At 39.0% G+C, this 13841-nt stretch overlaps 1 protein-coding gene across 6 annotated transcripts in view; it reads right to left on the bottom strand.

Moving 5' to 3' along the window:
- Positions 1-13841, bottom strand: part of ENAH (ENAH actin regulator) — a 93249-nt gene that overhangs the window by 32343 nt on the left and 47065 nt on the right. For 3 of the 6 annotated variants that reach the window (XM_036379571.2, XM_036379573.2, XM_036379575.2), the window contains exons 4-5: positions 2501-2512; positions 2019-2103 (exon numbers count right to left, since the gene is read on the bottom strand). In XM_036379571.2, coding sequence (XP_036235464.1) covers positions 2019-2103; positions 2501-2512 — 97 coding nt within the window. The remainder of the gene's footprint in view (positions 1-2018; positions 2104-2500; positions 2513-13841) is intronic. The other 3 variants (XM_036379572.2, XM_036379574.2, XM_036379576.2) reach the window with 1 other exon arrangement.

Below are 13841 nucleotides of genomic sequence, written 5' to 3'. Positions count from 1 at the left end.
GTAGTAACTCTTGCTCTTAGAGTCTGAAAGCTGCAAGACAGTTACTACAGAAGAGAAGTTCTAGCTTAGAGTTAATTGAACTTTGTTTTTGCCATGTAGTTAGAGGAGTCATGAGACTGAAGAAGCATTTGTGAAATGTTTTAACAAAATTACATGTTCTTCTTAAGCTTAATGACACAGCAGCAATAGTCCTTCCACGGGCAATCTGTCTAGCAGCATGAGTAAAACACTCATTCCAGTGCTCCATCCTTGTTTCAGGGAAAAACAAAACCAACCCAGAAGCAGACTTCAAAGAGGACATTGCATTAAATGGAAACAAGTCGAGCACACTGATCAAAAAAGCCAAGCCATAAGAATGCCATCTGATAGGATGTCCTTCACATACCAAAAATTTCAAGAGACTTTCAGAGCTCTTAATATAGGGCAGCACTTATTCTGAGGAGATGCCACTCTACAATGCTTCTCTCAAAAGTATTTCAGCATTATAAATTTCAGATAATGCAGCTTTCTAAAGGAACAGACAGCAAATAAAAATACTAAAAACCACTAATGTAGGACAGAAAAAAAATCGAAAGAAAAAAGGCTTTTTAAAAGTCTGTCAAAAGAAGTGACATAAAAGACTTTTATCATGACAGCAAACTTGCACATAAACACATCAAACAGACAGATTTGTAATGAGGTTCTTGCTATTTGTTCTTAAACAAGGTAACTTTCAGATAAAGTGGTTCCTGCTCAGATTTAAGAAGACACAGAAGAAAAGAGACAGACAAGTATGATGCCAATTTTGATGGCAACCCTTTGTTCAACATATATAGCTTCTTTATCAAATGAATTATTCCTAAATTGGCAATTTGGTTCTGCTCACCTCTAAATGCTGAATAGCAAAATAGAGAAAGCTTCAGTGCTAATTAGAGCCAACATGTTGAAGCATTCTTCCAGTCAGCACAAAAAGCTGTTAGGTGCATTTACACCATCAGCCTGGACCACCTCCCATTTATCCAAGGCTCCTGCTCCCTGGATCTGTCCTGCATGTGACCTGAATCATTCCCAGCATCCCTTCAGGAAGGGAACAGCTAATCTCCTGGGAGTGTTTTGATGGTAAAATAATCCAGGACTGCAGCACAGGCAGTGTGCTTGGGACAGCCCAAGGTCTTGCTGTTTTCCCTTAGCCCAGTGGGACAGCACTGTCCTACAAGCCTCTGCCATGTCAGACACCCATAACCCCCACACTCACCCCACACTGCCACAAAGCAAAACTGGGAATATGGCAACCACAGAGTTTGTAGAAAATGGGCACTTCATCAATACATAATGATTATTAAAAGAAATGTGAAAAGACTCTGTATGTTTAAAATGCTACAGGTCTGAAAAAATATCCCACAGGGATAGAAATGGAATGGAACAGCTAAACTTGGAGGAAGCCCCAGTTGGCCAGGGGAACACAGACCAGTCACTGAGGGCAGCACAGATATAACCAGCAATGCTTCAGTTGAAAATTAAACTGCTAAAGGCTCCATCAATTTATACACTAAAAGCAGAAAATGAAGGGGTTTTGCTAAAGAATACAGTGTAAAGGCAAACAAGATTTCCAATAGAATGTTCTGATCTAGCACATCCACATTCAGGACAAAAGCCCTGTCATTCATGATGACTCAGTTCTCTGCTTCCAAAGCTTCCTTCCTCACTTGCTGCTTTTTTCAGTGTCAAAAACTGAGCACACAACAGTCACTGGAAAATGAATTAGCCTGGTTGAAAATGACAACAGTGAAATCTCCCAAGGCTTCCTCTCTGATCTTCAACTCTTTCCTGGCATGCCAATTCCAACTGCATTGTTTGAATGGGTGGAGAGCAGGAACAAGGGATCCAGCAAGAAAGTTTTTACAGTGGCACTGAGAACGGCACACACAAATGCTGCCCTCGTGCAAGAGAGCAACTCTAAGTCCTTGACATTTATTTTCTCCTCATTAAGAGTTATCACTTCCTTGAACTGAACAAGCTGTTCACTTTTAATACCATACCTTCTCTGGATTTCCATTTCTTCTTGTGATGGACCATTTTGTACTTGAGAGGGAAGCTGTGAATTCTGTCGAGGCAATGTAGGACCTAAGAGCAAAAACAGATCATAAATTAATGGTCTGAAATTTTACCATGCACAAAAAAAAAAAAAAAAAAAAAGGCACAAAAATCAAAGAAAAAAGCCAGCCATCACACAACATTTTAAGAACTGCTCACTTTTGCTTTTTAAGCCAAACAAGCTCAACAGCATAATGCAGCAAATAAAAACTGCAACCTCACACATGTACAACGTTACCTCACACATCTGCAGAATGAATTTATTTCACATGGATGGAAAGGTCTCACAAAAATGCAAAACAAACTCTTTGCATGATGGAATTTGACAAAAGCTTTGAAAAGCACTCCGAGGCTGATTGTTTTTCTTAAAACAATGAACAAATACTCTTGGAGGAGCAGGAAAGGCTCAAAAAATTAAACCACTCACCTAAATAGAACACTGGAAAGGGGGGAGAAAACAGAAAAAGGAAAAAAAAAAAAAAAAAAAAAAGCAAAAGAACAGGAGAAAAACCATCAGAACCATACCACCACACTGAGAGAAGGAAGATAAAGCATGTTTCTACAGGTCACACCAAAATTTACTCAGATTTCAGGTCATCAACTTGGATCAAAGACCTTTTTTGCACTGATAAATATTGTGTCCAAAGGAATTTTGAATTGGTAAGTATTGTGTCCAAAGGAATGGGGGCATATAACAAACGTGCAAACTGTGAATTCTGCTAAGCACAAGAGATGCAAAAGGGAAGGTGGTCATGCAAAATCATCTTCAGCCTTTACTGATGGGAAATTCTGAACCATACAACTTCCAAGTAATTGTCTATGTAAGATCTGTATTCTAGAAACAAAAAAAGCTTTACCATTTTAATCACAAATGTATTTACAGCACAAAACTGTGTAAAAAGAAGTGAAGAACAACAGAGTGTGGAATGAAATATAGGAGACCATGGATGCATTGCTGCTGTCAGGTGGTAATCCAGGAAATTATTTAGACTACAGCTATGCTCAAGATTATGGGATTTATAAGAAAAAAGAATTAAAATCAATTAAAACATCGAGTTTTGAAAATGTCCAAGAGCAAAGCAGTGATTTCCCACTGATATTCCACCAAACTAGTTAGAGTTATGGAGTTGTAATGAGATCTTCCCCATCTCAAATATCAAAATGCAAAATTTTTTCCTATCTGAATTTGTGAAAGTCACCCAAAAAGAGTGATAAAAAGACCACATGTGATACACTGACACATCAAGGACAGGCAACTTGCTTGAGACACAGCCAACAAGTGCCTTGTCTAAAAGCCCTACAAAAAGGTTAATTTCCTCAGAATGCCAGTTTTGTGTCCACTGTGATCTTTAATCATGAAAATTATAAAAGTGTACACTATCTATGTACCCTACAATTACAAAAAGTAATGGGATTTAATTGTGGAGGATGAAAGCAGGCAGTGTACCCCAGATGTGGTGTCTTCCTTAGTTATTCTTTCAGCAAGCACTAGGCCCTTGTACCTAATGCCTTGATGCTGCTTGAGTATCTCCAAGAGACACCCCCAGGTATAAAACCTATATTTTAATGCAATATTTAAAAAACTATATATTTAAAATTCAATATTAAAAAACTATATATTTTTAACCTGTATTATAAATGCAAAAAAAAAATTAATTATTAATTCCTCATTGCAGTTAAATGACCATTCAACAGAAACATCTGCCACACGGCTCATCTGGAAAACTTTTCTGCTTGAAAACTTCTGTAGGACACACATCCTCCTCTCCTCTGCCCTGTGAGACAGGTGGAAAGCTTTAATGCCCATGACAGCAGCTCCCAGGCAGCTGGGCTATTTGCTGCCTGCAGCCTCTGGTGGCCTTTCACAAGCAGACACAATCCAGCAGCACTGAAAGGTGCTGGAAACACCAGCTCTGCTGCTTGCCATGCCCAGCACAACACTTGGAGTAAGTCAAGGCTCACAGCTTGAGCTGCAAACTGCAAGCAGCACTTTTGAGTATCAGATATAGGATGAAATTCCTGGCTTATTCCTCAGAATGGAACACGCTGACCTGAAAATTAATAATGAAAAAGAAAAATGAAAAGAAATGGTCACAATGGGTCCATATTGTAGAAACTGAGAACTAGAACCAGAACTATTTTGTGCTGAAAATGCAGTAGAAATGAAAAGATCAAACTTCAGCCAATTTAATCTTTAAGACCATTTAAAAGGTTTTTTTTTGAAGAAGGTAGCTGGGTGCAGACCACAACTCTCCAACCTTTTAAATCATTCTTTAGCCAACATCTGCAGAAAGTAAACACCAACCTTCATCTGCACTGGCTATTCCAACACACCTAGTTGTGAGAAAAACCTGTTCCTATAGCCTCAAACTTTGTTCCAGAGCAGTGTCCTTCAGAAAACCATGTTATCCACCAATTCTGCACATGGCAAACACAAGCAAGCCCAGGCAGCTTTAGCTTGGCCAGCCTCCTCCAGGGATGGGCTTCTTTCACAGCTATGCACACAGAAAAGGAAAAAAATCCCCTGCTGGCAATTAACCTGCTGGTTCCAGTACTTCTTACACATTTCTGCCTTAAGGAAATGCAATCTGAGTATACCAAAGGCTTTCAGGAAAAGGGAAGTTCAGCTCCCAAGTCATTTGTCCTGTTTTCTCATGAAATTTCCCTCTGCAGCCACCCTGCTAATGGACATTATAAAATTAAAGGTACATGCCAGGTGGAAAAGCATGTTTTATCCTAGAAGGTTTATTACAGCAAGCCAAGACTACCACTTTACTGCTAAAATACAACTGCCTGGGTAGCATGACAGGTGGTATATTAAATAAACAGGAACTAGGTAGTGAAAACCTCTCTCAGAGGCTTCTGAACATTTTAAGATACCTCAGAAACACAAACCCCCATGAGAAATATTCAGATACTGCCTGGAAAAGAACTCTGATCCTTTTACAGGATCACTTTATCTTCAGAAGCCAATATAAGCCAAGTGAGAGATGAGGCTGAATGGTCTATTCATTCTGAGTTTTAAAGAAAACCTAACATCTCTCTTTTTCTAAAAAGGCACAGATGGTGCACTCTGCAGCACATTCTGACAGACAGAGGATATAATTTTATACTAATTTGTTCAGCAGCCATTCCAGTTTCAGTGCTTTCTGGTTTTTCAGCTTATTTTCACCTTTGCATCACCCTTCCTCTATGACAGTTCAGGCAAGTGTGTGGTGAGAGATGGACTGGCAATCTACCACATTAAAAATCTCAGGGGAAAAAAAGCCCTGCATGAAGCATTTCCACCAGCTAGATGACAGCCAGACCTGGTGCTTCATGCAGTAACAATGACAATTATAGTGGCATCAACATCAGAACACCAACATCAGACTGCTGGGCACTGCCTGAACCAAATCAAGCATCCCAACATCACCCTTTTAAACCACAACCAGAGTTGGAGTTTATCAAACTCCTTAATTTTTTTAGCCCTAACTGACTGGTTACTTTGTATCTCTGTTCAAAAGCCAAACAATTTCAGTTGCAGGTCCCTATGAAAGCATAGGAAGGAAACACAGGGTTTGTCCTCCCTCAATGCCTTTTGTTCCTGTTTTGTTCCTCTTTTGTGACCATGGTTCACAGGGGTCCCAGGATGAGGGAAGAGACCAGGATCTGACTCCATGTTCCAGAAGGCTGATTTATTATTTTATGATATATATTACATTAAAACTATACTAAAAGAATAGAAGAAAGGATTTCATCAGAAGGCTAGCAAGGAATAGAGTAGGAAAGAATGATAACAAAGGTTTGTGGCTTGGGCTCTCTGTTTGAGCCAGCTGGGCTGTGATTGGCCATTAATTAGAAACAACCAACATGGGCCAATCCCAGATGCACCTGTTGCATTCCACAGCAGCAGATAACTATTGTTACATTTTGTTCCTGAGGCCTCTCAGCTTCTCAGGAGGAAAGGATTTTCCATAAAAGATGTCTGTGACACTCTCTCAGTTACCTCCTCTCTTTTGAAGTATCACACCACACCCTACCCCACTTCTTTTCCTGCCAGCTGCATTGTATGTTATCAGTGTTGACACTGACTGATATTGAAAATATCACATTCCTGGAGCCCTAAAAAACCCCCCAAGCATCAGCTGCTCAAGATTGGCACAAGACATGTCCTGCAAATTATACACTGAGCTGCAGTGGGTGTTTTCCTTTGGCTGGACAGGCTCACTTGGGAGCTGGTAACACAAGGATGGATGAGAAGGGGCAGTCAGATCATGTGAAATCTTCCTCAGAACCTCACATGCCCTAAAAATCAAGAAGGCAAAACCGCAAAGAAAACCTCCCACCTGCAATTACTGTGCTTCAGAGTACAGCTTATTCTCAGCCTAAGTTTTGAATAAATCTGCTAAGGCTGGTCAACTATCACACATAAGAATTTTAGTTTGAGGTAAAGATCTCCATTTTCTCCCCAGAGGAAAAGTTTATATAAACAACTCAGTAACTAAGAAATCCCACTCCTTCACTTCTCAGTATGTTAGTGCCAAAACTAAGCAGTGTTCCAATTATACAGTCTGATATCCAAATCAAAGTGTGACTTGTCTTTTAGAAGTCTTTTCCAAGACTGAAAGTGGACAGCAAATTTATTTATACATTTATATGATATAAACATAAGTGACCTGGCTAATTATAATCTTTAGAAAATATTTTCTTTAAGGACAGTTTGAATACTCCTACTAAACAAAGCCCACACCACAGGCAAGAGTTCAAAGCTACAGCCAAAAAGATTTATTTTTGTTAGGGTATATAAGAACTTAAAATTTATTGGTATTTAAATGGTTAAAGGTTTTCTGAATGAATGGAAAGCAGGCTTTTCAGAGATCTGTGCAGGAAGCAGTAAGAACAACAACTGTGGTATCCCTCTTTGATGTGTCTCCAGCTCCATTCAGAGCCTGTCCTGCTCCAGGCCATGCCAGAACAAAGGCTGGGTTGATTTTCTAACCAGCCTTGAGCAGAACCAAAACCAAGTCACTGCTCAAGCCACAGGAATTTATTTAAAATAATAGAGACAAGCTGTCATCTTCCAGTACAGATTTTTGATGCAGTATCATCAAAATACCAATGAGGATAGCATGGGTTAGAAATTTTTAAAACCCAAGCAGATACACTGAAAGAAACAAAACAAAACTAACCATAAATAATGTATTGATCATCATATCAGTGTAAAAGTTTATTTTATGACACATACCCTCCCAACTGGTGTTATGGGTTTATATGCAGGACCATGATGGCCAAAAACTAGGGCATTAGCTAGTGACAAAATCTTCTCTAGTACTTCTGGTAGGGTGAATCATCTCCCAGCCAAGGCTGCCCCTCCCTTCAAGCCCCTGCTTCACTCACAGCTCCCTTCAGCTGAGTTAATTCACTCATCACTCCAAATTTCAAACTGAACACTTTCCACGTCAATCCACAAGCTCTTTTAACTTGATCAAGGCAATAAAAGGCAACAAGAACAACAAAACTATTCATTAAAGCACACGTGAATTTAAGTAGAGCTAAGCCTCCTATCAGTGCCAGCAGAAGCCCCTATCAGGGCCAGCAGTGCCTTGGAAACCAAGCTCTGATAACCTGGGAGCCAGGCTTGGCTCAAACCCAATTTTCTGGGGGACATCAGCAGCTCCCAGTGTCCCTCTGCCACCCTCCCATGCCCAGGGCCACAGCTTCACCAGCAGGAACTGCAGCTGCTGGATGAAACTGCAATAGCACAAACATAAAGGAGCAAACATTGAAGTTAAATCTATCAATAGCATCCACTGTGGGATTTTTAGAGCTCCCCCTCCACCCTCAGCTGTGCCAAAATTTGATTAAATAGCAATGTTATAGGTGATGGCTGTCACTACTGGGGGATAACACTACAGAATTGAGCCTACCCAAGGTGTATTTCACAGCTATCTTCATGGCTTTCATGAAAACACCCTGCTCCCAAAAGCAGATTAAATCTATCCACAACTTCTACTGATAATATTTTTAAAGACAACACTATAAACCCCCACCTGTAAAATATGCTGACATTCCTCCATGTTTATGAAACAAAACTTTATCCACAAATTAATGTACTTCTATTAATATTTGCCATGCAGTTTAGACCAGCTACCAGATTTTAATTAAATCCTTCAGATTGTTCACCTAAAATTTCATGCTTTCACATGATACACCACTAATTCTGAAGAACCAAAAGAAAAAAATCAGCAACACCATACAGGCAACTCTTAAAAGTTTGTATAACTCTAAAAACTTAGCAACCCTCCCTTCACTTCCAAACACCACAGCCAACACTGATGATGCTTTCACTAATCTTATCTGCAATTACAATGCAGAGGAAATACTCTGCCTAATAAACAGGTAGAACTTCCTGCAGGATCAGCATTTTGGCACATAAATCAGGATTACCTAATCAGTATCAGCTATTATAAACACCTAGAAACGACCTAAAAAAATTATTTAATCAATCCCACATTTAAAAGGAAGGGAAAAATCTTGTTAGCAAGACCAGAGATATTATCCAACATTTGACAACACAGGTAATAAAAATACCACCATGTTACTCCTGTTCTGACAGGGAGTGCTGACAGCCTGTTCCAGAGGCTTCCTAAGAGTACAGGTATAGCATTCATTACTTCACTGCTGTAGAATTTTTATTCTCCCAAAACAAGTTTTAGCATGACATGAACCAAAGCAGTACAAAGAAAAGCAGCCCCCAAGCTCCACTTTTCTCATTTCAGTCTTCTGCAGTCTCTCTATATATTCCAATTAGGCAACCCCAATTTTTGTTTCAGTTTGCATTTCCCAAAGATATTAAATTATTCAATCCATTATTTGAGTGCATTCCTCTATCAGCAAGGATTTAATTACCTATCTCTGCTGGAAGAGAAGGGACTGCACATTAATGTACAGCTGTGAATAAAGATTTGTTTATTTAATAACTGGACAACCTAACTTCTAAATTTACTCATTCAAGAGAAACTCAAAAAACTTGAACCACAGGGGCTTTTTCCCCTCCAAGGTCAGAAGGATAAAATAATGAGACCTTGGAAACAAAAAAAACCCCTCTGGTTCTTTTTCCTCCTCCCCATTTTCCTATGAATTACACTGTGATCTAAGGCAACACTAGAACAGATGCACTGAAGCCCTTCATGACCCTGCCTTTATATCCAGAACATTCCAAAATCTTTTCAAGAACCAATATATATATATATATAACTGCTACAGATTAGCACAAAAAGCATCACAAATCTTACATCTATGGAATTCTATGAGAAAGAATGAAAATAGATTGATTTACTGTTGTCACATCCTTGCTTCAGTTCTTCTGCTGCTTTCATCTTCTGCAACAAACAACTCCCAGGACCTCCCCAGGTGCAAATCACACATCTAGAAAGCCCACAGTTGGTTTCCTATTCTCTTAGCAAGGCTTTCCTGAGGTTGAAGACAGATGCCACACAAAGCAACACTGATTCCAGCTGAACTAGGAGGTGTTTTTTGCAGCAGTGCTGAGTATGATGCTCCTTTGTTCCTCCCAACACAAGCTTCCCTTCCGTGACCTTATTCCTTCAAAGAAATAATCCATTGTCTCACACATCAGAGAATTCTCAGCTGTCTGATTTCCCTTCATTGAAGCTTTTCTCTCATTCCAGAGCCACTTTGATTGCAGCAATGAGCCCTACTTAATGCAGATATGAAAATTTCCTTTGTAATGCAATGCAAAACCTTTGCAGCAAGCTGTCATCTCCAGACAAGACAATTACTGAATATCTGAACACACTGCACACAGCCTAAGAGCCAGAAATCCTCTCCATTTGACCTCTTAAACTTGATGACATGCACTTGGCATTTGATGAAGGTGTCACTTTTGACCATGTCAAACAGTTATTTAATGTAATGAGTAGTAAGTCTTTCCAAATTTTCCCAAATGAGGGCCAGAAATAAAACCTTGGTTCACTTTTAATGTATTTCTGAAACAGTGTGGGGCAGGAACCTGCAATATTCAATTTTATTTAATTAATAATTTTTATTTAATTTTCTTTAAAATTCCAGGACAAAATGCAGTCCTGTGTTGTCCTACTCTTCTGGATTTGCTGGTTGCCTACAATCTGCCCAACTAGCCTGCAGGAAAATAGGGTTTGCTAATGCAGTCATTCGAACCAGAATAGAGCTAAAATAAAATAAATGCATTTAAATAAGCAGAGTTCAACCATTTGAGAAGTTAGCACGTTCATTTACCAGACCTATAACACAGGGAGAGGATAAAATCCTCCATCAGCAGAGCATTTGCAGCAGTTTCACTGAGAAGGCAGCCATTGCTTCCCTGCCCTCTGAGACAAACCTGCGCTGGTTTCTTAGCAGAAAGCTGCCACTTGCAGTAAAGCCTTTGCTCTTAACTTCAGAGATTCTCACTCTGAACTCATCAGAAGGACAAAAACCTGTCCCTGAGAGCTCAGCAGCACCTCGACTCCAGCAGATCCACTAGAGGGAGATCCTAAATTAAACAAGCTCCAATTTTGCCAGCAGGCAGCAGAACAGCTGAGGATGCCAACTAAAAGATCAATGGCATTTTTCAAATATATGCAAGAGAAAGAGACCATGATTTAATTTTATTTTAAAAAGAGAGAGCCATACCCAACAGCTGACTTGCAAACCAAAAGGATGTACACAACTTAATCTTTAATATCCCTCAGAAGTCGTTTAGATTTCTGTGAACCCTTGCATAAAATTTAAAATTCATCTGCAGCTTTATGAATTTCTGAATAGTATGCTCAGCTAACATTAAAACTGCTTTCCTTTTATGAATAAAATACAACATAAAATAAGGGAGCTAATAAAAGAAATTGCCAAAATGAGAAAGCACAGCAGAAAATAAGGATACTGCAAGAATCTAACTTTAACTGGATGCAATTCTATAATAAAAGGGAAGCTATCTATGTAGGATCTCTTCTTTATTTCAGTTGGAGGTTCTATATGCCATTTTGGATACACTAGGAAACACAGCAATTTATTTAAACTAACAGAGACAAGTTGTCATCTTCAAATACAGATTTTTGAAGCAGTGTCATCCAAACACCAACAAGGACAGCATGGGTTAGGAATTTTTAAAAGCCAACCAGATACATTGAAAGAAACAAAACTAATCATATATAATGTATTGATCATCATATGTCAGTGTAAGTTTATTTTATGACACATACCCTCTCAACACCTTTTCAGAAAGAGTAATTTGTTTATAGAAGAGAGGCAGCTACAATCCATTTCCTAAAATGAAGAGCTAATATTAGAGCCTCAGAGCCAGTGACCTGTCTAAGTAAATATTCATCTATTTCAGAGATGCTGGGGGGGGGAACCTAACACCAAGGATTCATTTCTAGCTGCACTTTTAGGAAATTATACCAGCTACAGAGAAACAAAATTCATTGAGCTTTGAGCAAGGAGCACAATTAATGAGTTTCTGAACTGCAAGCCACTTAGCAACCTATCTCCATTATTGAAGCAGCATGTTCAGAAAGATACTTTTCCACTGACACAGGTCAGAAAAATTAAGTAATATCTACATCAGACAGTGACAAACTTCCCAGCTGATAAAACTTGTTGACAGTAGTCTAACAGAGAAACATTATGAACATTTATCTTTAAACATTGTCTGGGAGTGAGATGAGGCTGAGAGAGCAATTCCCTGTGCCTTATTAGGAATTTTTTTTTAGAAGCAGCAGCGCAAAACTGCTCATCTGTTGAAACAATGCTGATAATGTGAAGGTTTGGTTTTATTTCAGCTGGATGGAAGCTAGAGCACCTCTCTGCCTGTGGCACAGGTGACAGCTCTTCTAAAACCAGCACAGCCCTTGGCTGACAGCAGCCAGGGAAGAACAATTATCTCCTTTGCTCACCATTAGCTTGTGATGCAGCTAATTAATGCATTTTGACTTCTGCCTGCTGCTACCACCGAATTAAATTCACAACAAGGAGAAACAAAGTGACAATGCTGTAATTCAGAAATATTTAAAGGTTAACCCAGTCACTTTCAAACATAGTTACAAAGCTTAATTCGTGTCAATCTGAGAATTGTTGAGAACAAACCAGAGGACAACAGCACTGTAGTCAGCAACCAGGCTGTGATAAGTCATACACAGTTATGAAATTTTACAGTCATAAAATTTTAGTTTTATCCAAGTCTTTACAAAGTGAACTGGCACCTCTGTTTATAATAAAATTTCTACTACTGGGCAATATAAAAATGCAGCAGCACACAAATACCTTGCATAAAGTAGGAAGAGAACAAGTCATTAGACAAATTACAAGCCACAAAATTTAAAAAGGACACACTGTCTAAGAAATGAGCAATGTCTAAGAAATGAGCCTGCCTATGTCATTTCAGCCTCTCTAGCAGCTCGGGTTCAGTGTTATGAGGAGTTAAACTGAACTACAAAGATGTGCATATGCATATATACACACTGAAACACAAATTCTTCAAGCACAGGTAATGGGAAAGAACTTGAACCCCCCAAATCTGTGGTTACTACCATCAATCAGGCCTTTTCATCAAAAGACTACAAACCAACATTTCATATGTTCCCAAATACTGGCTGGGAGACAGGTGATGAACACTCAGAATGCATGAAAAGTTTACAGCTGAGTAACCCTTAGGGAAAGCAGAACTGAGGGATGTAGAAGAGAAAAGACCCAGCTGAGAGGTGGGAGACTGGGAATCACAACTGGGTTATTTTAGCAGGCAAAAAGAAACCTCCTAACTCCAGCTACCATTTCTATTTTGGCCTCCTGTGTTGTGTAACAATGTAAGCACTGCAGAATTTATCATCCACAGCCTAGACAGATTAGTTTCAAAAGGTAAGTCTTGAAAGAACTACCAGAAAAAACACCAACTTGATAAAACCACCTTTTTTGCTGTAGCTGAGACAGCCCTGGTTATAGTTATCTACAGCCTCTCTTCTACACCAGAGAAAGGAAACTGGCACACAAGTACTATCTCTTGTTACACAGGCAATCTTGAAACTTTAATGAGGACAAAAGAATTCTATTTGGTTACAAGAACACAAAAGACTCTCAGTCTTTTAAAAGAAACTCCCTCTGTGTGTGTCACAGTGTTATACTGATCAATTTGCTGTAGAGCCTACCCAGAATATGTTACAGATATCAGCAGAATACTGACAGGCAGGGATTTTTCCACCACTGTTTTAAAGCCTATGTCACCCTGAACTTCAAACAAATGAAATTACAGACCTGGTGTCTAAATTGTATGTGCTCATCTGAATGTTAACCCTGGATTCAAGACTCTGCATGGTAAAAAGTGCCAGAGAATTGCAAAGTTTGGAGGAAAAAAACCTTCACAATTTCATAATAAACCAGTAACCAGTGAGAAGCAAAAATACCAAAACACAATAGGAACCTGGATGTGTCTAGAAATCCTGAAAAGTATCTTCCTTATGCTTCTTGGGCAGGTCTTTTTGTTTTGCTTCCTTAAAAAAAAAAAAAAAAAAAAAAAGGCAAAGCCAGCAGTTTCTGTATGTAATATAGAAATATGTAAATTGATTTACTAACTAGGAAGTGCAATTACAGAGATGCCAGTTCAGTTGAGAAGCACTGTTAAGAAGCAGTAATTAGGCAGACAAAACATCCAAATAATTCAAACACCTAGAGGCTTATTTATGATTAAAAACAAGACTTACAGACTTTTACACATAAACATTTGAATTTTTCTGTATTGGAGCAATCTTAGGGGAAGA

Source organism: Molothrus ater, chromosome 3 (genome assembly GCF_012460135.2).
Source record: "Molothrus ater isolate BHLD 08-10-18 breed brown headed cowbird chromosome 3, BPBGC_Mater_1.1, whole genome shotgun sequence".
In the NCBI taxonomy this organism is placed as follows: Eukaryota; Metazoa; Chordata; class Aves; order Passeriformes; family Icteridae; genus Molothrus; species Molothrus ater.
The sequence above is the reverse complement of the archived record's forward strand: the minus strand, read 5'-3'. Positions and strand labels throughout refer to the sequence as shown.